At 44.8% G+C, this 25,570-nt stretch overlaps 1 protein-coding gene across 1 annotated transcript in view; it reads left to right on the forward strand.

Annotated features, from left to right (window-relative positions):
* The first annotated feature begins 15,709 nt into the window (after positions 1 to 15,709).
* Positions 15,710 to 25,570, forward strand: part of ARHGAP31 (Rho GTPase activating protein 31) — an 85,055-nt gene continuing 75,194 nt past the window's right edge. The window contains exon 1 of the mRNA XM_033146528.1: positions 15,710 to 15,830. Coding sequence (XP_033002419.1) covers positions 15,731 to 15,830 — 100 coding nt within the window. The 5' untranslated portion in view covers positions 15,710 to 15,730. The remainder of the gene's footprint in view (positions 15,831 to 25,570) is intronic.

Here is a 25,570-nt window from a genome sequence, read left to right on the forward strand (position 1 = left end):
TTTTCTGGACTTTTCGGAAGCAGAAAGAGAGTGATAAAGTATGGAACTAATACTGCAATCTTGCTTCCCATTTTATTTGTTATTAATCAATCAATCAATCAAATTTCCATCTTGCTCTTCTTCCCAAAGGAGCACAGGGTGGCTGACAACAGCATGATACAATAATATTTTATTTTTTTTAAGATTTAAAAATATTAAAGATGTCTAAAAACATTTTAAGACAGTCATATATCCTCATAGCCAATAATGTCGAAGTATATTTCAGCAATCCAATACCTTGGTGAACAGGACTGTTTTTAAATTCCTCCTGAATGTTCATAATGAGAAAGTCAGATGCACCTCAACAGGGAGGGCATTTCATAAATATAGAGCCACTACAGAGAAGGCTCTGTCACGTTCAGTGCACACTAGTGCAATTATCGCAGAAATCTCACACATCAGGGAAGGGAGAGGCAGGAGGGTGCCAGCATGGTTAATTGGCAGAGGCAAGAAAAGGGGCAAGTAAGCTTCTGACGTGTTGCCAAATTAGCAGAAGGTACACAAACTTGAGGGATGTGGGTGGCACTGTGGGTTAAACCACAGAGCCTAGGGCTTGCTGATCAGAAGGTCGGCAGTTCGAATCCCTGCGATGGGGTGAGCTCCTGTTGCTCGGTCCCAGCTCCTGCCCACCTAGCAGTTCGAAAGCACGTCAAAGTGCAAGTAGATAAATAGGTGGGAAGGTAAACGGCGTTTCCGTGTGCTGCTCTGGTTCACCAGAAATGTCTTAGTCATGCTGGCCACATGACCCGGAAGTTGTACGCCGGCTCCCTTGGCCAGTAACGCGAGATGAGCACCGCAACCCCAGAGTCGGACACGACTGGACCCAATGGTCAGGGGTTCCTTTACTTTTACCTTTACACAAACCTGGGCGAAAGAAATGCAAACAAAACAATATAAGATGCAAAAGGACTCTCCAAATCTGAATAATTCTTATTATATGTATATTTTATGCATATCCATTCCAGGTTTTCTAAAGTAGCCAGCACATAAATAGATACATAGAATAATGCACAGAACTGTATAAAAAAAACCTGTGCATGAATGCTTCATTACTTATGAAGCTGAAATAAAGCAGTACTCTTTAATACAGCTATGTATTATACATTGAGTATACATATTACGCCATATATATTTTAGCTGGTTTTTATATACCGGTAATTAGTTGGCTTAGCAATACGAAAGTGACTCAGACATAAGCGGGCACTCAGTGCAAGAGGTCTGATATGGACAAAACCCAGCCGGGTCAGATCCATCACATTCTGTATATAAAGTTAACCATGTTAGTTAATAGAAACCCTGCAGACATCAGTATGAAATAAGCCCTACCCTCCGCAGCAGGAGAAAATAAGCTTGCTCCATCTTCCATGTGACAGCCCTTGAGGTATTTGAAGATGGCTATCAAATCTCCTCTTGGTCTCAGGGTCATATGACATGATATGAGGCAGCTTCCTGTCTCTATCACATTTTCTTTACTTGGCTCTAAAATAATATCCAGAAAAGCAACAAGAAAGCTCAGAACTGAAGCTAGGGAAAAATAACAAACCTATTTGTCCCATCCCTGCACCCCCCCTCAGCCTTAGGATGTCAGGAGCCAATCATGGCTTATTGTTATCACCTGATTTCTTATGTGTATTAGTGTTTTGCTAAGATGTTTGCTTTTCTCCCAGGGTATTTTGGGGGGGGGGGAGTTGAGGGGTGTTTTTTTGTTTTGTTTTTTTGTAAGTCATCACTATTGTGCTCTATACATTGTCTCTTGAGACCCACCCAAGGACAGCTTGAAAAGTTCAGACACTGACTGCAGTAAGAGTATTATTGGCACAGAAATGGAAGCAGGAAGAGCTACCGACGAAAGAGGAATGGCAGATGAAATTGATGGACTACGCAGAATTGGATAAGATGACAGGGAGAATTCGAAACCAGCGGGACCAGAAATTCTTGAAAGATGGGAGTAAATATACGAGTTATCTGAAAGACAATTGTAACCAACGGACTACACTTGTAGGACTACAAGAAGTTTCGTAAGGAGAACTATATGAAATATTGCAGAAAAGATTTTTGAGAATTGATTTTAAGTGATGGATTATTAAAAGTAACAGTTAGGATAAGAAATGTAAGATTAAGAGATGAGGTTTGAAAATCATTAGATGCGGTTGATGGAAGTCTCAGGCTAAAATAGCCAGAATGTTGTATAAGATGAGATGAGATGTTCTGTTTGGAAAATATATGTAAAAACTAATAAAAATGTATATTAAAACAAGAAAAGTTCAGACACTGGAAGCACTGAATCAGGAAAAGGTGAGGAGGCACTCTGGCACAGGCAAAAGTGTGCAGTGTCTGCACAGTGCTTAGCTGGGCATTGAAAAGCAGCTATTCATAACAGCACTGAACTTGAGGTCCGCCACAGACATAGACATGATTCAAGGCTTGGGTGTACTGAAGAAGAGAGTCAGACTTTCAGACTTCTTCCGTGCTCTTAAATGTGGTATTCTAGACCAGATTAAAAGAAAGGGAAGACTCTCAATTAATCGAGTCTTCCCTTAAAGAGGGCACGTATTCCGGTGAGACCTGGCAACCAAACCCCTGTGTTGTGGGTGGGAGTGATTGACAGCAACAACACCCAACCAGTAGGTCCCTCAATGCAGGGTTCAATCTGACCAATGGGACGCAAGCTAAACGGATCGAGGGACCTATAAATACCCATGCATGTGACCCAGAGCTTCCTCTTTCGGTGCGTGCATTCGGGACACCCACCCACCTCTCCCTACTTTTAGGGCTTGTGCGCTTGACCTTGCTATGCTGTTGTGTGTCGTCTGTCATTGGGACAGGGGCACGTCAGGAATTCCCCCTACTTGGCTGATTGGCTGTACCCATTTGGGTTTTCCCTGCCGTGTAGCAAATCGTCACAACTTGTAAGGTTGCAGATAGGCTCTGGTTCAGGTGATAGGGATGGGAGAACCTCTCGCCATCCCTATGTGAAGGGTATTCTGTTAAAGGAATCCAGGGACTCAATGGTTTGGTCAACCCCTGAGAGGGGGTTCTGCCCGTGCCTGAGTCCAGGGGGACATTTGGGTGGCGGATAGAGCATGTCCCCGGCTTTCCGCTTATCCAGGTGTTCACCCTTGTCTGACCTATGCTGGAACCCTGGGTCAGCGCTATCTGCGGAGCAGGGAGCTAGTTGAACCAGAGCCTATGCAACCACTCAATTGCTGTAATCAATAAAGTTGTGGCCTAAATTCTGCCAAAAACCAAACCAAAATTTGAGTCATGTCTGAATTTATTTGGGGTGAGGTTAAAAGGTCTGAACACGCAATTATTATTTTTTTGTGTGTGGAGGGAATTCCTACCCACTGCCTCCTGTTTCTGTACCGATTCTTCTTCCTTTCTTCAGCAGTATTTCCGAGAAGAGAGTTTCAAATGGCCTGAGTGAGTATCTTTCACAGAAAAACACGTGTGTTTGAGGGGACATGAAGTGCTGTGGAAGTTCTGTCAGTGGTCTTGCCCCCATGAAGTCCCAAGACGGGTTACAACAGCACAGCATACAGTTATAAAAACAGACATAGCCATTACGGTCCGAAAACTGTTCCAAGTGGAACAGAAGAGCATACTTAACATTTCAATCCTATTTCATACTACCTTGGGGGTTGCAGAAAGCTGTCCGAGGTTTGGCAGCTGACAGCTCCGCCATCAAGGCTGGCTGTTTTCCAAGCAATTCTTTCAGGTCTCATTGTTTGGTAGGAAACAAACAAGGGGAACAGCATTGGGTGGGCACATACGAGGGACTAAAAATAGAGAGGCAGCTTCAGGGAGCCAAGCTTCTCGGCTGCAGCTTCCTCCACAGATAAAACCCCACTGCTTTTTTTTTTTTTTAAAGGAAGCTCTGAAGCAGACTCAAGCAGAGCCCCAAACAGCTGCAAACCCAGCCCAGCTATCTTGTAGAGGTTGACTGTGAAGAAAGGCAAGAGCAACACATGATGTAGAGGGTAGATCCACACCGCACATTTAAAGTACCACCCAGTGCACATTTAAAGCACATGCCTTGCCCCCGAAGAATCCTGGGAACTGTTGTTTCCCACACACAGATCTGCAACCAACAGTATTCTTAAACTACAGTTCCCAGGATTCTTTGGGGCATGTCATGTGGTTTATATGTGCATTGGGTGTTCTTTAAAGGTGTGGTGTGGATATGCCCAACTAATTTTTTTTTTTGGCACTCTTTTGTGGAAATGCCACCTCAGCCATAGATACACTGGTGCAAGTCCTCCATTCAGTCCCCCCAAATGGGGCATGGCGAGAGTGGGACTTACTCATTCCAAACTCTGCTCAGCTCAGTCACATGATCTAGCAACTCAGCAGAAGTTGCACTGGCCGAAAGGGTGGAGCAAATCAAGCTCTGTTTTAAAGGCTCAGACTTAGGCCAGTTTAGCTGGAATAGGGGTGCGTTACACTAGGATAATTTACCTCAGCAATACATTATACCAGCTGCCCATAGTTTGTATTGCTCTGCCCATCATACTTGAGAGTAGATTGGTAGAGATTGACAGCAGCTTCCTTAGTCCTACCTGGAGATACCAAGGATTGAACCTTGGGTATTTTTGGTATGCAAAGTATGTTCTCTACCACTGAACTACAGCCCTGTTGTGATGTAGGGGGAAGGGCTAATATTTTGTATGATGACCAAGGCAGGAAGAAGAGTGAAATGATCCACCCAGGGGTGGCAAACCTGTTCTATGTCTCTCAAAAACTTAATGGGCGGCCAAGCTGAGGCACATTTAGCCCTGCCTGTGGATTTATTTTGTTTTGTCACGATCCAAGCAGTTTATTGTGGTGACATTCCCCACAGAATAAAACGGGAGTGCTTCAGCCCTCCTTGTGTGCAAGAAATCAGCTGGAGGCTTTCACCCCAAACTTGATACCATTCTGGGAAACAGGAAAATGGTTTCAGCTGGAGAAGACGGGAATGCACCTTGAACGCAGAGAATCATAGAATCATAGAGTTGGAAGAGACCACAAGGGCCATCCAGTCCAACCCCCTGCCAAGCAGGAAACACCATCAAAGCATTCCTGACAGATGGCTGTCAAGCCTCCGCTTAAAGACCTCCAAAGAAGGAGACTCCACCACACTCCTTGGTAGCAAATTCCACTGTCGAACAGCTCTTACTGTCAGGAAGTTCTTCCTAATGTTTAGGTGGAATCTTCTTTCTTGTAGTTTGAATCCATTGCCCCGTGTCCGCTTCTCTGGAGCAGCAGAAAACAACCTTTCACCCTCCTCTATATGATATCCTTTTATATATTTGAACATGGCTATCATATCCCCCCTTAACCTTCTCTTCTCCAGGCTAAACATACCCAGCTCCCTAAGCCGTTCCTCATAAGGCATAGTTTCCAGGCCTTTGACCATTTTGGTTGCCCTCCTCTGGACACGTTCCAGCTTGTCAGTATCCTTGAACTGTGGTGCCCAGAACTGGACACAGTATTCCAGGTGAGGTCTGACCAGAGCGGAATACAGTGGTACTATTACTTCCCTTTATCTAGATGCTATACTTCTATTGATGCAGCCCAGAATTGCATTGGCTTTTTTAGCTGCTGCATCACACTGTTGACTCATTTCAACAGAGGTATCCCTTCCTGTTACTGAGCACCTGGGCTTTGATAGGGAAGGGAGGGGCCTCAGCCAGGAAGGAGAAACAGATAGTCATCTTATGTAGAACCTCAAGGTGGCCAACACGGTGCCCTCCAGATGTTTCTAAAGTACAATTTCCATCAGCCCTACCCAGCATGGCCAATTGCAAAGGATGCTGGGAGTTGTAGTCCATCCCCAACCAGAGGGCACCATGATGGCTACCTCTGTGTAGCTTACTCTTCACTGTTCCAAACCCTCCAAGTGTCCCTATTTTCCAGGGATGTCGCTGATTTAGAGAAGCTGTCCCAGTTTCTGATTCGACCCCGGAATGTCCCACTTTTCCTCAGGATGTCCCTATTTTCATTGGAGAAATGTTGGAGGTTATAGAGCTGTCTGAAGGCAATTCTGTGTAGAGAAGATTTTTTTTAATGTTCTATTAAGTTTTTTTTATATGTTGGAAGCTGCCCAGAGTGACTGGTGCAACCCAGTAAGATGTGCGGTGTATAAATAGTAAAAATATCATTGTGGAATGGGACGCCCCTGTTTTCATTGGAGAAATGTTGCATACTGTTAAAGGATTGAAATGCCTGTTCCTGCAAGGAGAAGTGAGCCTGCTTACATGCATCACTTAAAAACAACTTCAACTGCCTCTGCTTTCATGCTTTGAAGGCACAGTAACACTTTTTTCACGAGGGTTATTAAAACTACAGTGGACCACTGAGGAAGACTAAGGCAGCCGAAACATTAGACATGAGAGTGTGTTATGAAGGAAGTTACTCATATTGATTTGCCTTAGAGGGCTGCCCATGGCTGTTTGCTTTCCATGCAGCAATTTGTGTATATTTACTGCTGAGTGGATTATAGGTAGCTCGTTTGCTTTTTAATTTTTGTTGTTATAAGAACTTTTTTTTAATGGATTCTTAAGTGTAGTTTTGCATTTGCTTAACATTGTTTATCCCTATTTGTTCCCTGTAGTTTGATGCCCTGGTGATACGCACAGGCCAGGTTCGCACACATCACTAAGCCGAACGATGGCTGAGCGTGAGCAGGCAAATGCTTGGAATCATGGAGAGGAGGATCACAGGTGAATCTGAATTGGACACTGAATTGCCAGTTTAGACATGAGCATCGGCTGAAATGGCTATGAAAAGTTGCATGTAAAAGATGGGTGCGTTTCAGATCTTTCAAAAATCGCAAGCTGCATTCAGAATAAAACTGGAAAGCGAAAAATAAAAAAGCCACAATCAGTCTGGTGATTTCCCCCAAAGGACTAATGCGGCTGCCTTACTGAGGCAAAGAGGGAGCAATTGGGGTGAAAAGGAATTAACAGCCTTTATAAAGTCATAAGAGGGGTGTTTAGAAACTGTTGTGCGTCTCTAAAATCTTTATTGTTGTGCTAATTTGGAACATGAAAAGGGTTTGAGGGTGCACATTTGGATTAAAATCACTGCACTTGTTATAAATTGTATCTGGTTTTTAAAAAATCCACCCCAGCACGGTATAGATACTTGGACTGTGCAAAGCACACACCGCCCATTTTATTGAAAGCCTAAGCATTTGCGTAAAGCTAGAGGCATAGGTGGAATTAATCAACAACACAGAGAAAATAGAAGCAATTCCTTAAGTGAGAGACAGTGTGGCATATTAGCTCGAGCAGGGGTAGCCCTTCAGCTGCTGCTGAACTACAACAGTGGTGATGCTCGCTGAAGCCGATGGGAGTTGGTGCCCTGCAACATCGGGCTGCCCCTCAGCTAGAGACTTGGGCTTGATTGTGGAAAACACAGGCTTCAGTCCCCTCCCGGTATCTGTCAAGGATGCTCCCCAGCCAAAGGAATGCACATGGCAGACAGTTGCTTAGACTAAGCATTAGGAGGATCTTTAGAATGTTATTTGTAAACCACTGAGAGGGTTTCTGACGGGTAGGTTCACCCCTCACAGAGTTACAAGTCCCAGCAACCCTTGACAAGCTACAGTAACCAGAATTCTTTGGAATGGGGGAATTTGTTCAGAATGTGGTTTAAATGTACGGTGTGTACACAGTGTGGTCCCTTCACTGGTGTGGGTTTGGACTAGAAGATGGCCTTCGATGTCATATCCTCCACTATGAGCCGTTTAACCTTGAACTGTGATGTGGCCAGTTTAAGAAGATTCCATTACGTAAGCCTTATAGCAGAAAACTGCTTTGTCCCTAAACTGCTTTGTTGCTACTGGGAATGGCAATATTTCACCTGTTGTTGACTTTCACTTGGATTTTATACAGTAAGCCCACAACTTATTTGCATTTAACTTGTGTGCATTCAGTTTTACGTGCTTGGCAAAATAACGGGGGGGGGGAGAATAACTAAAAGGGGGGGAAAGCATCCCGTAAACAAAGACGTTGACAACCCCACCCGCCATTGAACCAAATGTGTTTTGGCTATATGCGATTTTGGCTTTAGGTGAGGTCCCCTTGTAAATTGCAGAGTTACTGAAGATAAGTCGTTCTTTGTCTTTTGTGTGCGACAGATATTTCCCCAATCCCAAATATTCCTTTAGTTTGTAGGAAGTAAAGTTGCCTAGATGTAGGAGGCGTTTTAAGGACCCAGGTGGCACTGTGGGTTAAACCACAGAGTCTAGGGCTTGCTGATCAGAAGGTTGGCGGTTCGAATCCCCGCGACGGGGTGAGCTCCCATTGCTCGGTACCAGCTCCTGCCCACCTAGCAGTTTGAAAGCACATTAAAGAGCAAGTAGATAAATAGGGACTGCTCCAGTGGGAAGGTAAACGGCGTTTCCGTGCACTGCTCTGGTTCGCCAGAAGCGGCTTTGTCATGCTGGCCACATGACCCAGAAGCTGTCTGCGGACAAACGCCGGCTCCCTTGGCCTATAGAGCGAGATGAGCGCCGCAACCCCAGAGTCGGACACGACTGGACCTAATGGTCAGGGCTCCCCTTTACCTTTACCTAGGATGCGTTTGAGAACCCACAGACAATGCCGATTTTAATTTACTCACACTTGTCATCCTGTGGTAGAAGCTGTAATGTGATTCGGGAGTTGACAGGAAACTGAATAAGGTGTGTAGGGGTGTGTGAGTGTGTATAGGCGGAAAAGAAAGTTGGGGGCGAGGTTGAAAGAGGGAGGTCATGTGGAAGGGTCTAACAATGAACTGTGTGTGTGACAGGAAAACAATCCTCGCAGCAGAGCTATATTTAGGGGAGTTCTCTCTTCTTTTTCCTGTAGCCTGGCCCCTCCCACTTCTTTTCCTCAGCCTGGGAGGTAGGTGAAGACTTAACAAGTCATAGATGGATATGAGTAAACATCGAATGCTTCATGCTGTAAAGGAAAAACGACAGGGGAAAGGAGGATGACGCTGCCCCAAAATAGGTTTGGGAGAGTGCCTTCCCTAGGCTCCAGAGGGGAAAGTCAGATGCCAAATTTTGCTCAGTTTTGTTCAAAACAGATCATCAGGCCTGCTTCCCTGTAGATACCTAGGCTGGCAGATTGGCTTATTGGGTCAGACTGCTGCAATTATTAGGGGGTGTGGTGTGGATATGCCCAACTTTTTTTTTTTTTTGCACTCTTTTGTGGAAATGCCATCTCAGCCATAGCGACACTGGTGTAAGTCCTCCATTCAGTCCCCCAAAAGGGGGCATGGCGAGAGTGGGACTTACTCATTCCAAACTCTGCTCAGCTCAGTCACATGATCTAGCAACTCAGCAATTATTAGGGTAGCTTGGTGCCAGGTTGTGTTCCTACGATTAATTCACTCCAAACTGCAGCATTGCAGCCCATAGTCTTGGCTTCTACCTTAGCAAGTTACTGATCCAAAGCCTCCAACATTTATCCTATGAAAATAGGGATGTCTCATTCCATAATGATAATTTTGCTATTTCTACCCCACATATCTTACTAGTTTGTCCCAGCCACTCTGAGCAGCTTTTGGGGACTGACTGCTTTTAATGAGATGACTGGCACTGTGCTCTTTTTACTGTAATTATTTGTGTGTTGTTAATATATATATTTTAATGTATACACACTTTTAATTCTATCAATGTTTAATTGTTTTTTCCTATGTTTGAAGCTGTTCTTATTTTTATCTGCAAGCATCCTTGACTCTCTGTCAGGAAAAAAGGCGGGGCGTAAATAAATACATAATAACAATAACAATAGCAATAATAAATTCTGGTTCATGGGTAGTTCCATGGTCCATACAAAAGACCCTTGGCATTTGACATTCATGAGTTAATTTAGCCTTTTGATAAAAGTAGGCATTCTCTCAGCTGTTTATGAATGTGAAGGGCATCCGAGATATGCTTATTTAACTGGCTTGAGGGTTTTTTTGTGCCACCTGAAAACAAAACAAAACACTTTCTTATCCACAAATTGGACCTTAGGCTGGTTTGAAAACAGAGGCGATACTGGTGATTATTAGCTTTATTCAGAGGCAGACATCATTTGCCAAGTTACCGGTAATTGTACTTTAGGTCCCATCATTTTTAGTGTGACATACATTAGTTGTGAGTAATTTTACACTGATTTCAGTGGTATCAAGTGGGACTAACTTGATTTGGATCAAACCTTTTGACCTTTCAGGTCAGATATTTGACCACTATGCTGATACATTGACAAACCAGCTTTCGGAACTCTTGATGATCTGGTTTGGCAGGTGGGCGGGGCCAAGCCCCTGATGTCACTGTGATGTCAGGTGATCTGTTTTCCTTTGTCTGTGTGGCATGAAATGAAACTGTTGCGGACAAAGGCACAAAATGCCGGTGATCAGCTGATTGCCAACAACTGCAAAACCTTGCAAGCAACATCAGGACAGTAAGTTCCTCTGTATTTGAGAGGGATTGCTCCCTAGTGAGTGTTTTATGAGTGTAGTTTTACAGAGCAATCTTCTACTCCAGTTCTATACACTGGGTGGCAAAACATCACCACTTCGCCTGTAGAAAAGCTACTGCATTCTGTGTGTGCCCTGTTCACCTCAGGAAGGGAGCGGGAAGACACACAACCAGAAAATGGTATACAGAAGGCAAGTGTATCCAGCGTATCTCACACTCAGGGTTCGAAACTCCCATTGTTCTAGGCACATTTTGCGACAGGGAATTTCATTAGTGCAAACAGTCTCTGAGTTCTGGGCACAGTACTGCGCCTAAGATTTCAGATTAAAACTGCAGAGTGACAGGAAAGGAGGACCTTTTTTCTGCTTCTCCACTTCCAGCTACTCTCTGAAGACTGCAGAAGAGACCCTCTTAAGAATATTGGGTGGGTGGGCAGGGGAAGGACTAGACCAGGGGTCAGCAACCTTTTCCAGCTGTGGGCCGGTCCACCATCCCTCAGACCATGTGGTGGGCCGGACTATATTTTTTTTTGGGGGGGGGGGGAATGAACGAATTCCTATGCCTCACAAATAACCCAGAGATGCATTTTAAATAAAAGCACACATTCTACTCATGTAAAAACACCAGGCAGGCCCCGCAAATAACCCAGAGATGCATTTTAAATAAAATGACACGTTCTACTCATGTAAAAACACACTGATTACCGTACCGTCCGTGGGCCGGATTGAGAAGGCGATTGGGCTGCATCCGGCCCACGGGCCTTAGGTTGCCTACCCCTGGACTGGACCATGTGAAAAATGAACGTAATATTTTAGCTGCAGTTCATTCATTTTCAGCTTTGTATTCTTGTTATAAAAAGCACGCCTAGACATTCTGTTGCTGCGCCCATAACCTAGGCTTAAGGTGCCATTTAGCTCCTAGCTTTTATATCTCAGTTCCTAACATTTCTTGCCCTCTGTTGGATTCTACGGCCTCTCAGTCATAGTGTAGGATTGCACCATATACTACCCAGTTTGTAAAAGCACTGGTTGGGCTAAAAAACAGCTTTTTATATATATGCCATTTCCAAATGCTTAAGATGGCTCTAGCCTTGTGGAATAGCCTTCAATCCCAATGTTATGGTGATGTGATTCAACAAGAGTTTGTTTGTTCTTTATTGTGTTTACCACTGTTGGTGCACATTCCTTTTCAGGCTCCCACCAACCCCGCAAGCCCTTAGTGATTTTACATGCACACACCCATATCAAATTAGCAATTTGGAGACATGAGCAATCTGTTTCCATAGAGCCTTATTAACTGTCGCACTTAACTTTGGAAAACTTAATGCTTTAAAAGAACTACTCTTTTCTTCATCACTTCCCCCCAGTTTGTCAATGAAACCTAACTCCTGTCTCCTGTAATTTTAAGATGGCTATCAGTCTTTTTTCACGTGGTAGTAAAGCAAGAACCCCAATATTAGGTACAAACAAGTGGGGCGAAATGTTGCAGTGCAAAACGCTGCAGAATGCCATCCATCCTTCTCTGCCCTTTTCACAAATATTCCATTCCATGTCCATCCACACAAGTAATCAGCATTATGTGTGGCTGCTGAGCATGTACATTGGGCTACTTTTGGTGTCTGTTTGTCCCTCCTTAGATTTCCCCTTCCAGTCCTTTGGTGATGCTGTTTTAACTAAGTAAGGACCAGCATTTGGACAACTGGGAACACAATTACTATATACAAATACTGTAAAGCCCTCCCTGCAGCAAAACATTGCATGGGTATGGTTGGTGGTTTCTTAGTTTGCCAAGATGCAGCAATTCTCTCTCTCTCTCTCTCTCTCTCTATCTCTCTCTCTCTCTCTCTCTCTCTCTCCATGGTGGGAAGTAAGATTTATTTGCTGTCTTACAAAAGCAAGTCTCTGTCTGGCTGCTATTATTTATTTCTTTTTTAAAAGAAAAAGCTTGGAGCAATATCTGCTTCTTAGGGCTCTTTTGTCTGAATCCGACGTCTGGCCTTTTTGAAGTTTATTCCTGATCAGTTACAGTACAAGAGAGACTTCCCACTAGAATGCTGTTTCACCATCTTTGGTGAAACAACCATCAGTGTTGACATTGTATGTCATAAGGTCCGCGAGGACTCATGTGATTGCCCAACATGGTTGATTTAAGAAGCTCAAAATACCCAGACTCTGACATGTTTTGCGCAAAAAAACCAAAAACCCAAGGAAGATGGTAGCAATGGTGGAAACCCCAAAATTCTATGTTGCCAGATGTTTAGTTTGCAGAGTGCCTTACTGCCACCCTATCTCTGACTTCTGAGGAGTGATTAACAGGAAAAGAAAATGTGTCTGTAGAGTCATACCTGTCTGTGAGCATGAAGATTGCAAAGATGAATAAGAAGACGGTTCATGTAACATGTATATATATATATATATATATATATATATATATATATATTAAAAGGTTTGGATGTCTTAATGATAACATTTCAAGCATTTGGTATCTTGGTAGTTTGGACATTGTAAGCTGCCTTGGTTTTAATTTATAAACACAGATGGGATAGAAAAATAATTGGACTAGTAGTAAACAATGCAGCTTGTAAGACAAGACTCTTTGCCTTCATGCCCACAGTTATGAAATGAAGGCTCTGATGCTTGGCCCCACCTATTGAAATGTTTTCCTGCATTCTTCAGTTAAAAAAATAAATACAGAAATGCATTGTTATGAGTTTGGGGTGTGAGTGTTAAGCTGTATGACAGATGTCTCTGATCCCTGGATCTAGCAAGTGTTAAAAGGTAATCAAGCCTTCTAATTCCTAGATATAGTCAAGCTAGCTTCCTGGTGACGTGATGGGTAATTAAGGGGCTCAGCATGAGATGGCAAAGACAGTGGTACCTTGCTTCTCAAACGCCTTGGTTCTCAAAGACCGAAAACCCAGAAGTAAGTGTTCCGGTTTTCAAATGTTTTTCGGAAGCCGAATGTCTGCGCCTTGATTTTTGAACATTTCAGAAGTCAAACGGACTTCCCGAACGGATTAAGTTTGGCGCTTTGTTTTTGCTACTTATTTTGCATTTTTGTTTTTGAGGCTTTTTTTGGTTAATTTTTTATGACTATGTGAAACCCAGTTCAGCTATTGATTGATTGATTGATTGATTGTGTGACTGCGAAAATGGATAAAAGCCCCCCATCCAAACAATGGCTATCATCAATGCAGGTAAGTTTTTTTTTTTTTTTTTAAATATTTTTATCATCTACAATACTGTTTTATTTATTTTATAGTGCAGAACATTGATTATTGCTTTCATTTTATGGATCAATGGACTCATTAGATAGTAAAATTCATGTTGTTAAATTGCTGTTTTAGGGGTGGCTTTTAAAAGTCTGGAACGAATTAATCCATTTTGCATTACTTTTATGGGAAAGCGCGCCTTGGTTTTGGAACGCTTTGGTTTTGAAACGGACTTCCAGAACAGATTAAGTTTGAGAACCAAGCTACTGCTGTAGGTGGGACCCCCTTACTCAACAGAAAAAGCCAGAGTTGAGAGCAGAGAGTAAGTAGTGATGTGAGCTGGCTGAAAAGCAAGCTGGAGAGAGAGAGTCAGAGCAATGTTTGGTTTCTGTTTGAATCCAAGGCTGCAGCTATGGAATAAATAAGACCTTTTGGGGGTGTTGATGCTGTGAACCCCTCCACCATAGGCTCATGTGTAAATAAACCATATATCATAAAGACACCACAGTTTCTGCCGTGCCTCATTCCCAGAGGAAACACAAACCCTGGTTAAGCACCAGGAACCCCTGGAATCTTGCACCGCTCGGAGGTTGTGCTGGCGTGCAACAATATAATATTATTGTTTGGGTGCCGAACATGCTTTAGAAAAGTGAGGATGAAAGCTGTGCAGTAATATCCATACTTTTTAGAGGGTAGCAGATTGCTTCTTGCTAACTGATAATTTTTTTACACTGCATCCATACTGCGGAGGGGCAGGCTGTGAGGTAACTGATGGCTGGTTTCTGATCTGAAGGAGTGTTGCGGCTGGGGGAGGCACTGGCCATTTACCTTTCTCTTCGCTTGTGCCACAACTCTTTTTGCTTGCCCGATCCCCTTTTGCACACTACTCTGCCACACGCAGGAGAGAGAAGAGCACTCTGTCCAAAGTATGAAGTAAGATGCGGTGCTGTGGCAAAACAACAACAACAACCCAATTAGTAGAGCTGGGCATTTATTGAAACCAGTTATGCTCTTTCTCCCCCCCCCTCTAGCCCCTCCCTAGGCCTTTTTCAGAGCTGACCATTTGTGGAACAGGAAACGTCAGAGCTCCGAGCTGCTGCGGCCCGACTCAGTGAAATTATTTCCTTTCAGGCTGTCCCGTTACCTTTTAGTTGGCAGGACGTCCCCGCCTCTCCCTGCTCTGAACAGCCCCCTTCACTCTCTGCCTCTTCCCCCACTCCTACATCTCTCTCTCTCTCTCTCTCTCTCTCTCTCTCTCTCTCTCCACTGCCAAAAAAGTCCATCCTCCGCCCCCTCCTCAGCTAACTTCCTTCCAGCATTTCCTGAGCTGGATAATCCCAGGATTTGTAAAAACAGGGGAAAGGGGAGAGCGAGAGTGAGGGCGCTAACTTAGGGAACTCAGCCCTTGTTTCTCCTAACATTGTCCAGTGGCTGCAGGGGTGGGGGGAACACCAGGGGTGTAAAAAGTAGTTGACTTGGCTTTCTCTCTGTCATTTTGCTCTTTCCCCTCCTCCTCCTCTGTCTTTTTACAAGTTCATGGAAGAATCATTTTGCGATCTCTACTGCCTGAAGGACCCAGCTTGATATACATTCGATTGCCGGCTTGGATTGGTTCTGGAGGTTCCTGGGACCTGACAGCGAAGGAAGAGAGAACTTGAGCTAACATCTGCCCCATTGCTACCAGTCTCCCTGGAGGCATTCCTTCACCACCACCACCCACCTCCCTCTTTGGAGAAGCCTCCTGAACTTGGGCTATGATCTCTCTGCTGCTGCCTGCTGGAGATCTCCGCATTGTCCTGACCTCTCCCTTCTGCAACAGAAGCAGCCGCAGCAGCAGCAGCAGCTTCACATCTGGTGGGGATTAATGTGGAGACGTCCAGCTGGAAGTTCTTCTGGACTTTCGATGTGGCTGACCGGAAGCGGGACACGGGCGACGGCGAGGGTCTGAGGGAGTGGGGGAGCTTTGCACTTGTCTGGTGCAAAGCGAGGGGGGTGGGGGGAAAAGAAGGAGGGGGGGCAAACGCTCTTTTCGGAACCAACTCATGAAGAACAAGGGAGGAAAGCCGAAAGTCAAGAGGAAAGGAGCCACAAACGTCTTCGGCTGTGATCTGACAGACTATCTGGAGAGCACTGGACAAGATGGTAATATTTATTTATTATTATTATTTTTTTAAAAAAAACCCCCACCAAAACCAAGGCCTTATTCTTGCTTTGTCTAGAGATGGGTCTATTGCAGTGCTTTTTGAATGGGAGGATTAATTGTCTACAGAAATAAAGCAGGGAATGATTATCTGGTGTGGATAGGACTTTAGTGCCTTGTTCTGTCAGTGGCCAACTAGCAATGTGCTTAGTTCAGGGAAACGTTTTGCTGTGTGTGAGAGAGGAAGATTAACGATTTGCCACCAAGTCTCTTAACTTGAAGCACACAGAGAAAGGATACTTTTCAGTTACTCAGAGGTGGGGTGTGTGAGCACGAGGCTTCAAGATTGCTCCTTAGGATGTGGCCCTTCCATGTTCCGCAAGACTTTCCCTGCCCCCAGCCGCAGGATGCCACAGAATCAATGGAAACGGGAGACGGACAACAGTTCTCAGAATAAAGGTTGTAATGAAGATGTAACGGTGGCTCTTAGGCCCAAGCAGGGCTCTCCCCAAATTTTCTCACTTGTAAGACAAGGATGTGGGAGAAGGATCCGACAAAGCGGGAGCACAGAAGCTGGTGTTTCTTACTAGAAACCTACACCCTTTGCCTACAATCCTTTTTCTCAGACGAGCATATGATGTGTCAGACCGTGGGAGGTGGCAGTGCCAATCTGCTTTTCAAGCGGACGAGATAGGAGATAGGAGAGAGAAGCAGAGAACATTTCTTAAAAGTGGGCTGGGTGACGCAAAACATATTGCCGGGTCTTTGGAAGGTAGAAGGATTCCTCCCACCTTCTTCTTGGAAACTAATATTTGATGAGAAATTGCTCAGGATTCTTCCCCTCCTCTGCCATCTGCATCCACATGACGTTCCCAGTTTAGATTTATTTGGTTTCCTAAATCTCAGACTTTCCGGGCGAGGCGGCTCCTGGAGCAACATTATTAGGGTGTTTATTCAATAAATGTGGTGACAGTCATTACAGATGCCTCAGAAAGGAAGTGTATTCATAATAAACTAAGGGACTTTGCTGTTACTCAGTGTTGTGGGCTGCCAGAGTACATGACGTTGTTCTCGTGTTTCCACTCTTACACAGGCACATTATACAGAACATGTGTTCCCTCCCCCCCAGATCAGTCCATCAAGCTAAGCTTAATTCATTTGACAAATGGTCATGGCATTTGTGTCGTTGTGTACATTGCAACTGGTGCCCAAATGCAGCCACTTTTAGGTTGCTGTTTTTCTTGTTTGGCTGTCCATAGCAATGCTTCAGGCCCATTCATCGAGGAACCTGAAGGATGAACTGTAGGTTCCCCAAGTTTTCCCGTCAGGGACCCACAAAATCAAGCTTTGTCCACCAGCCATTTTAAATGTGGTATTACGTGATTTGCCTGCCTACTGCGCTCTTCATCTGAGGTCTTGCTTCAACTCGGGATTAGAGTCAGGGTCTTTTCAGTTGTGGTCCCTGGACAGCAACAACAGCAACACCCACACAGCAACACCCCAGCCCCATCAGCCAGCAAGGAATGATGGGAGGTGTAGTCCAGCTACATCTGGAGAGCTCAACATTGCTACCTTTTGTGTGTGGGTAGCAGTAAGCTAGATAGGCCAAAGGCAGCTTTCTATGTGAGTATTTTCTAGCTGGCTATGGTTTTTAGTTCTCCGTTGTTGTTTTGTTTGTTTGCTTATTGTTATAATGCATTTCTTTAATGGTTGTAAGCTGCCCTTGGGGCTAAACACAGGGAGAAAAGTGTCTTAATAAATAAATGTATTGTTTACTGTGTGACGCCCACCTCCTCCCGCCCTGGGTCTTTGCAGTCTCAGAAGGGCAGCCGATACAGAAGATTTACTGGTCCCTTGTGGGCCACCATACATGGCTTTGTGGGTCTCCAGTTGCGCTGCCTTGTTCTCGATTCAATGTAGCCAGGAAAACAGGAACAAGAAGGCAGCTTTTATTTATTTTGAAGAAAGGCGTGATGGGATCCTGTATATTCTCCAGCGACTGCAGACTTTGTCATCTGCGTCTTTTGCAAGATGGCTCGGTCTACCAGCATGGTCTGTTGTGAGGAGCAAAAATGGGCAAAAGTGAATTCCTTTTCATGTTTGCTGAAAGGCATGTCCCATTGGCCAGCAGTGTGTGATCTAGTAATGAAAGACTCCATTGTTACAGGAGCCATTAGAAGGATGTGAGTTAGATCATAGGGTGTAGGTTAAATCTTAACGATAACAAGCAGCAGAAGAGATGTGGGAGTTTTTATTCCTTTGTTCTGCGGCAAGGCAAGGAGGTGGAATAATATTAAAGCCAAATCTGCTCTCTAGGTAGCTGTGAGGGCAGGCGGGGGTCAGATGTCACTAGCATGAGACTTGGAAGCCTCCAAATTACCCTAATTGGAGCCCTTGAGTTGAAATGGTGTCATTTGTGATGGGCAACCATCTATCGGGGGAACGCGTTTGTTCAGACCCTCCCCACCAATGGGAGCCAAGCAATAACCTTGAAAGTGGGAGCGTTCTACCTGTTATAGTTATTCACTTTGCCTCCTGTGTGGAAAGGGTGGACAATACAGATGGATCGGGCCACTACTGGTTTGTTTGTTTTTTTTGTAAAAAAAAGGTTTTAGGATTCCTTTGAGATTTTGTTTCTTCAAGGAGCAAACATTTGATATGGGGCTAGAGCAGAGGTTCCCAATTAGCTAAGCACTGCAAACCCCCTATTTCTCAAAAGCCAAGCCATGGACCCCCTACTTTATCTCTGCGGTAGTTTTTGTTAATGTGAATGGTGCCACAGACCCACCAATTGGACCACCCTTTGGGAACCACTGGGCTAGAGTGTTTCCTCTTCTTATTCAGAGTAAAGCATCCAGATGTGGGGCTCTGTAAGGAAGAGGTGGGGAACCTGTGACCTTCCAGATGTTGAACTGGCATCACCCCTGACTATTAGCTCTGCTGGCTGAGCCTGGAGGAAGTTGTAGTCCAACAACATATGGAGAGTCACCCCCTTACTTCTTGTGAAAGTGAGTTTCATACTGAAGAGGTACTTTCTTTTGCCTCTCCTGAGTCTTCCACTCAAACCAGTTTCTCCCCTTGATTGAGTTGTGCACTGATACTTCCAGCTCTCATTACAACTTAGGGAAGGGCACTTACTAGTTTGATGGCTGGGAGAGAGATCCCGACTAAAACAAATATCTAGATGCAGTCACAGGAAGTGGTTTGGCAGCTCTATACAGCTTTCTTCCTTCTAGGTCATCTCTTAGCAGTCACCCTTGGCTTATGTAAAGCGGCAAGGGGGGCGGGAGGAGACTGGGTTGCTAGAACTGCTTACTTTGGTCTGAGATGTCAATCTAACCTCATGCCTGCTCTGCCGCTGAAGAGCACAAATGTTGCTTTTGCCCCTGCTGCAGAGGCTGATGGGCTTTTCCACGGTGAAACTGTTTGAGGCAAAAGTGGGGCTAAACACAGACTTGTTTCTCCTGCTCTGATGATTGGCAGGTGAAGGAGAAGCGCGACCAGCAGGCTTGTGGAGGCTCTCGGAACAACTGAATGGCGCACAGTCATCTGAGCTGTGCTTCCCATGAAACTACCTGCCTGCTATCATGACTTGCTCTCCTGGAATTTGAGCCTCCCATAGGAAAATAGTTTGTTCCTCCTGAATTGCATCCAGACAATCACCACGTTTCACTTTTCTTTGTTTTTCTACCTCTCTTTTTTCTTTCATGTGCATCTGTGGGGTGCACAGAGATTTCTCATGTGATCTGTGCAGGGAAAGGGGCAATTTCCTCCTCATTGCTGCCAAGCCCAGCACTGAGATGGGAAGCAAAATTACACCCTCTCTGCTCTTCAGATAATAGTCCTGAAGAGTAAAGGTAAAGGGATCCCTGACCATTAGGTCCAGTCATGGATGACTCTGGGGTTGTGGTGCTCACCTCTCTTTACTGGCCGAGGGATCCGGCGTACAGCTTCTGGGTCATGTGGCCGGCATGACTAAGCCGCTTCTGGCGAACCAGAGCAGCGCACTTTCCCGCTGGAGCGGTCCCTATTTATCTACTTGCAGTTTGATGTGCTTTCGAACTGCTAGGTTGGCAGGAACTGGGACCAAGCAACGGGAGCTCACCCCATCACGGGGATTCGAACCGCCGACCTTCTGATCGGCAAGCCCTAGGCTCTGTAGTTTAACCCACAGCGCGTCCCACGTCCTGAAGAGTAGAGAGGGCATTATTTTCCTTACCATCACAGTGCTGGGCTGAGTGCAGAGCATTAAATGTCTCTTCACCCAGCCCTGCACCATGATGTTGCCCGCCCTTATGAATAGCCAAGGAAAGCCTCTCCTCCTCCTCCTCATTCTCCTTCTTTCCTCTTTCTTGAGCATTCCAATGTTTCCCACATCCTGGGAATGACTAGATAGTTGCTAGGAGAAGAAGAAGGAGAAGGAGAAGGAGAAGGGGAAGGGGAAGGGGAAGGGGAAGGGGAAGGGGAAGGGGAAGGGGAAGGGGAAGTGTTCCAACCTGCAATTTTCAAGTGCCCAGGGAACAATGGAGCTATGCTCCCTGCTGCAGCTGACACACTGGTTCAGGAGCCTGAATACTTTATGTTTAAGGTGTTGCCACTGCTGATGCCTCTACACTCCACCCTGGTAAAATGGGTGAGGATCTGGTGGCCCAGCAGAAAAGTCTAGTTGGGCCAGAATGGCCCACGGGCTGATGGTTCCACACTTCTTCTGTAAAACATGTTCTTACTACATGAAGCTCAGCCCTGCCACATATTGGCTGCTAGCAGTGTGTACCAACAGAGAACGCAGCCACTCACCTGGCTGTTCATACATTACAAAACGTATGAGTTACAAAAGGAAGAAGAGAAACCAATGAATGTGAAAGGGGGCTTCAAAAGTGGAAGAGCCAGAGGTTGGGAAATCTAGAGCGCCTCGAGAAGAGCTTTCTTTCCCCTCCTTTTTCCTTCCTTGTAGGAAGTGGCTTTTAAGCTGGCACCAAGTACTTGCTGCTAGCAAGCTTGGCTTTGAAGTGTAGTTTGGGGTGTTGTGCAGTGTGAAAAGGAGTGTGCACACAACTCACCACAAGCCAGCCTTTTCTTTTTTGCACTTCTGGTGCAAATTATGTGCAAGACAGCAGCTGTGCTGGTAGCCATGTGTCTTGCCCATGGAGGAATGTTAAAATACGCCCCCCACACACACACACAACAGCAGAAGGGTCAAAGGGAGGCATACTGGTTATGCCACAAGTGAATCCACTCTCTCATTTTCTTTAAAACCATGTGAACTCCCAGAGGTGTTTCCCCTCACTATTTTAGGGATTTCTTACGGCGACTTAAAATTTTATGATGATGAAAACACCTTGGCACCTCTTCCCCACTGCTTTCTCCTTTAAATGAAAAAAGGAAATTTCTCAGCTCCTTTGCATCCCTTGTGGTAGCAGATACTTTCTCAAGCTTTCTTTTGCAACCGGAGATGGAAACTTTGTCAGTTCCTTTTTTTTAAAAAAAACCCCAAACAAAAACAAAATGTTATTAATCCCTGACATCAGCAATGTAAACTGGAATTCCTTGTTCTGCAGCTTACACTGGAAACAGCGCATTTTTTTTCTTGGGCTGCCTTGTCCGCTCAGAGCCAAGCCCACAATTTCTTCCTCAAGCAAAGGGAACACTTACTTAACTCTCTGGGCATTTATGCTAAGTCAGGCTTTTAGAATTTGGTGGTTGGATGATGACTGAGCAAACAGACACACACACAGTCCCATCCTATTCATGTTGGCTCAGAAGTAAATCTCATTTTGCATAGCCTGCAGCTGCACTGCTGTGTGCATTTACTTGAGAGTAAACTTCATTAGACACAGGGGGTCTTCTTTCTGGCTAACATTAATAGATTCCCATTGTATAGTTTTGAAACCCAACACTGAATGTAAACTGAGCTCAGCCTGAAACAGTTTAATGAAACATCAAGGAAGAGAAGGAAGAGGCATTCACAGCCACAAATAGAAAATGGGATACCAGCCAGATTTTAGCACTGCCAAAAAGGATCCAGGGTCTTTGATGGATCACAAACTGAAGGCAAGGCAACAAGGTTACACTGTCTTGTAAAACGGCAAATGGCATTTATCACATAAGCTTTTTTGTTAGATAAATGAACTCCTTTATAAGGTACGGGAGTCTGCATTGTAACTTTATTTCACTGGACAGAGAATCGTTATGTTTTGAAAAATCATACAATTAAAATTTTTATTTTTATTTTTTAAAAATACTGTAAAAAACTATTTCTCTTGAGAATTTTCCAGTTGACATGAATGTTACTCCAGCCAACAACCTTTCCTGAGTAGGCTGGACAAATCTTGACAGTTTCGGATTTCTTATTTTTCTAGTCGTAAGTTCAGTTTGCATTTTTTTAAAAAAACTTATTAAAATTTGTCAGCGTTTTAGTGCAAAATTATATTAAATACGCATTTTTGCAAACAAAATTAGACCAATTTATGCATTTATGTTATTTTCACCATATATACATTTTTAAGGCACACTTTCCTCTTCATTTACATATTTTTGCACACATTATTTGGTTGTCAGATTGCATCACAAAATTCACAGAAGTGCAAATTTCAAAGTATCACTGTGCTTCGGTTCTCATATTGTTTCAGAAGTGCGAGTTGGGCAGTTTTGCATTAGAATTTGAACCAAACCAAATTTCTCCTTCACCCATACTCCTAAGTATCCTCTCCTGTGCTGTGGAGCCCAAAGGACACCCTGGTTTTCTGGAGAACTTTGGTCAATGAACCCAGTTCAACAACGCCTGGGATGCAAGTGGTCGAAAGCTCACAGCGAACACAACTGAAGATAAATTAGAGTACAGTAAGCCCACAACCTATGCTGGGGTTATGTTCTGGGGAAGGCCAAAATTGTGTATAGTTAAAACACATTGGGTGCAATGGTGGGTGGGACAGCGAATGTCTTTTTTTCCTGGAAGCCCACCCCTTTTCCAGCCCCCTTTCTATTTGTTTCTATATTTTTTGCCAAGCATGTAAAGCTGGCAAAAGCCCATAAATTGTGGCTTTACTGTACATACTTGTGCCTCTTGTGTGGTGGTGATGGCACTGGAGAAAGCTTGCCCCTCCGCTACTATTGCATCCTCAAGTAGCCACCCAGCAGAGCTGTTTAGAGCAGTTAGTGGGCTGGTGAAGTCTGGCCCTAAATTGGGATTATCTGGATGGTCAGAAGCCTTCAGTTCACAGACTCGCAATGTGCTTGAGGATAAACTCATTCAACGCTGCCCCAGTCTCGCTGCCGTAGTCAGTACGGTTTCAGAGGAGGCGTCTTGAGCACCATCTAAGCATGCTGTAGGAGAACTGTTTTGGCCATTGTGGCCCCCATACTGACTAAGGACAAGACCACGAAGAATAATTTTCTATTCCTGAGAACAGACTCTCTCACTCACATATAGAAGAAAGAATGCAAAGGTTCTGTTGGCATAATTATAAAGTACTGTGCCAAGATAAATCAGGGGCATTGGCCAACTGCCACATGTATTGGGGAGGGGGTGCACCAAACCTTTTCTTCCCCAGTGCTACAAATCCCTTAACATTAGGGAATGGACACCATAGCTCAGTGGTAACTGCATGCAAAAGGTTCCAGGTTCTATTCCTGGCATCTCCAGGCACGGCTGGGAAAGACCTCTGTTTGACATCCTGGAGAGCTGTAGACCACCCTTCCCCAATTAAAAAAAGGTAAAGGTAAAGGACCCCTGAAAGTTAAGTCCAGTCGCGAATGACTCTGGGGTTGAGGTGCTCATCTCGCTTTATTGGCCAAGGGAGCCAATGTTTGTCCACAGACTGTTTTTCTGGGTCATGTGGCCAGCATGACTAAGCCACTTCTGGTGAACCAGAGCAGCGCACGGAAACACAGTTTACCTTCCTGCCGGAGCGGTACCTATTTATCTACTTGCACTTTGACGTGCTTTCAAACTGCTAGGTTGGCAGCAGCTGGGACCAAGCAACGGGAGCTCACCCCGTCGTGGGGATTCAAGCCGCCGACCTTCCGATTGGCAAGCCCTAGGCTCAGTGGTTTAGACCACAGCGCTACCCACGTCCCAATCAGGTGCTCTCCATATGCTTGGGACTGCAACTCCCATCAAGGGATGGTGGCAGTGTAGGACAGTATTGAGCTAGATGGATAATTGGCATGACTCAATATAAAACAGCTTCCTATGTACCACCACAAATTATTTATATGCCACCCATCTAACTGTGTTGTCCCAGCCACTGGGCAGCTTCCAACAAATTATAAAACATCAAACTTAAAAACTTCTTGATACAGTTGTTTATCTTCTTGACATCTGATGGCAGGGCATTCCACAGGGTAGGCACCACCACTGAGAAGGCCCTCTACCTGGTCCCCTGTAACCTCCCTTCTCTCAGTGAGGGAACCACCAGAAGGTCCTTGGTGCTGGACCCCAGTGTCCGGGCTGAATGATGGGAGTGGAGATGCTCCTTCAGGTATACAGGGCCGAGGCTGCTTAGCGCTTTAAAGCTCAGCACCAACAGTCCCCTGTGCGACTGATAACATGATGAAAATGTTAAAGGTGCCCTTTGTTTTTGTTTTACATATGAGGAGCATAACACTTAGTGCCAGAGAAATGTAGAATCCTGCCCAGGTCTCCAGCTATTCCTTCACAAACGTTCCTTGGGAGAGATCTTGAAATCTGGGCATTGGGCACACGTGAGAAGGAAACTGGGTTTTCATGCTGTTTGCTGCATAGTTTGTACTTTTGTTCTTTGTTCTGCCGAACAGTGATACTTTCTGTGGAGTCTGCATTTTGATTTGAGGAGAAGCTTTCTTTGAGCCAAACTCCAAGCCTGCTGTCCAGATGTGAATTTGGGTTGTCTCTATCGTGGCTCCCCCCCTCCCCTAACTGCATGCTCGCTCATGCCTGTATTTTCATAAACTTTTCGTGTGAATGTGAGATGTTCTTCTCTGGATACATACTGTATTTGTACGAGGGAGTGAGTGCATTTTGAAATTTTCCTTGTGTACATACATCATTGTTGTATTGGGTTGTTACACAAATAAGGACAGAGAGACTTAAATTTAGCAGGTAGCCCAAAGTGCACTTAGCACAGTTACAACACACGTAGCAAAAATGTTTTTATCAGGCAATCATACCAGGCGACTGAATAGGAAAGTAACACACCAAAATAAAGCCACATGTCTTCAGACATTTTTCCGCCCCTCTCTTACACACAGAGCTTCAATTAACTTCCTGTCTGGAGCCAGGTATGTAAAGCTTTGGAGAAGCAGGGTTGGCCGAGCAGCAGACCCCTGCTGCTCTTTCTCTCTTAGTCTGTCCCTGACTTAAAGCTGAATTTGATGTGTGCATATTGATAACATCCCAAAACCTGGAGACCAAGTCCTATAAGGAACAGCTGAGGCAGCTGAGTCCTATGAGGAGAAGAGGCAATTCAGAGGTGATGGGATAACCGTCTCCAGAGATTTGAAGGGCTGTCACATAACAGGACTCTCTCCCTCCTGTAGTTTCCAGCAACTGGTATTCAGAAGCAAACTTCCTACACCAGTATGAGGCAAGAGCTGACTGGTCACCTGGCAGGGATGCAGTAGTGGCAGATTTCCTGTATTGGAAGCGGGTTTGTCCAGGTGACCTTTGAGGAACCTGCCAGCTATCAGTCTTTGATCTGTATGATTCCATGCCGATTACCTCTCCTGCTCCCCAATTCATACTGTGGGCAGTACAGTGGTACCT

Source organism: Lacerta agilis, chromosome 4 (assembly GCF_009819535.1).
Source record: "Lacerta agilis isolate rLacAgi1 chromosome 4, rLacAgi1.pri, whole genome shotgun sequence".
Classification (NCBI taxonomy): domain Eukaryota; kingdom Metazoa; phylum Chordata; class Lepidosauria; order Squamata; family Lacertidae; genus Lacerta; species Lacerta agilis.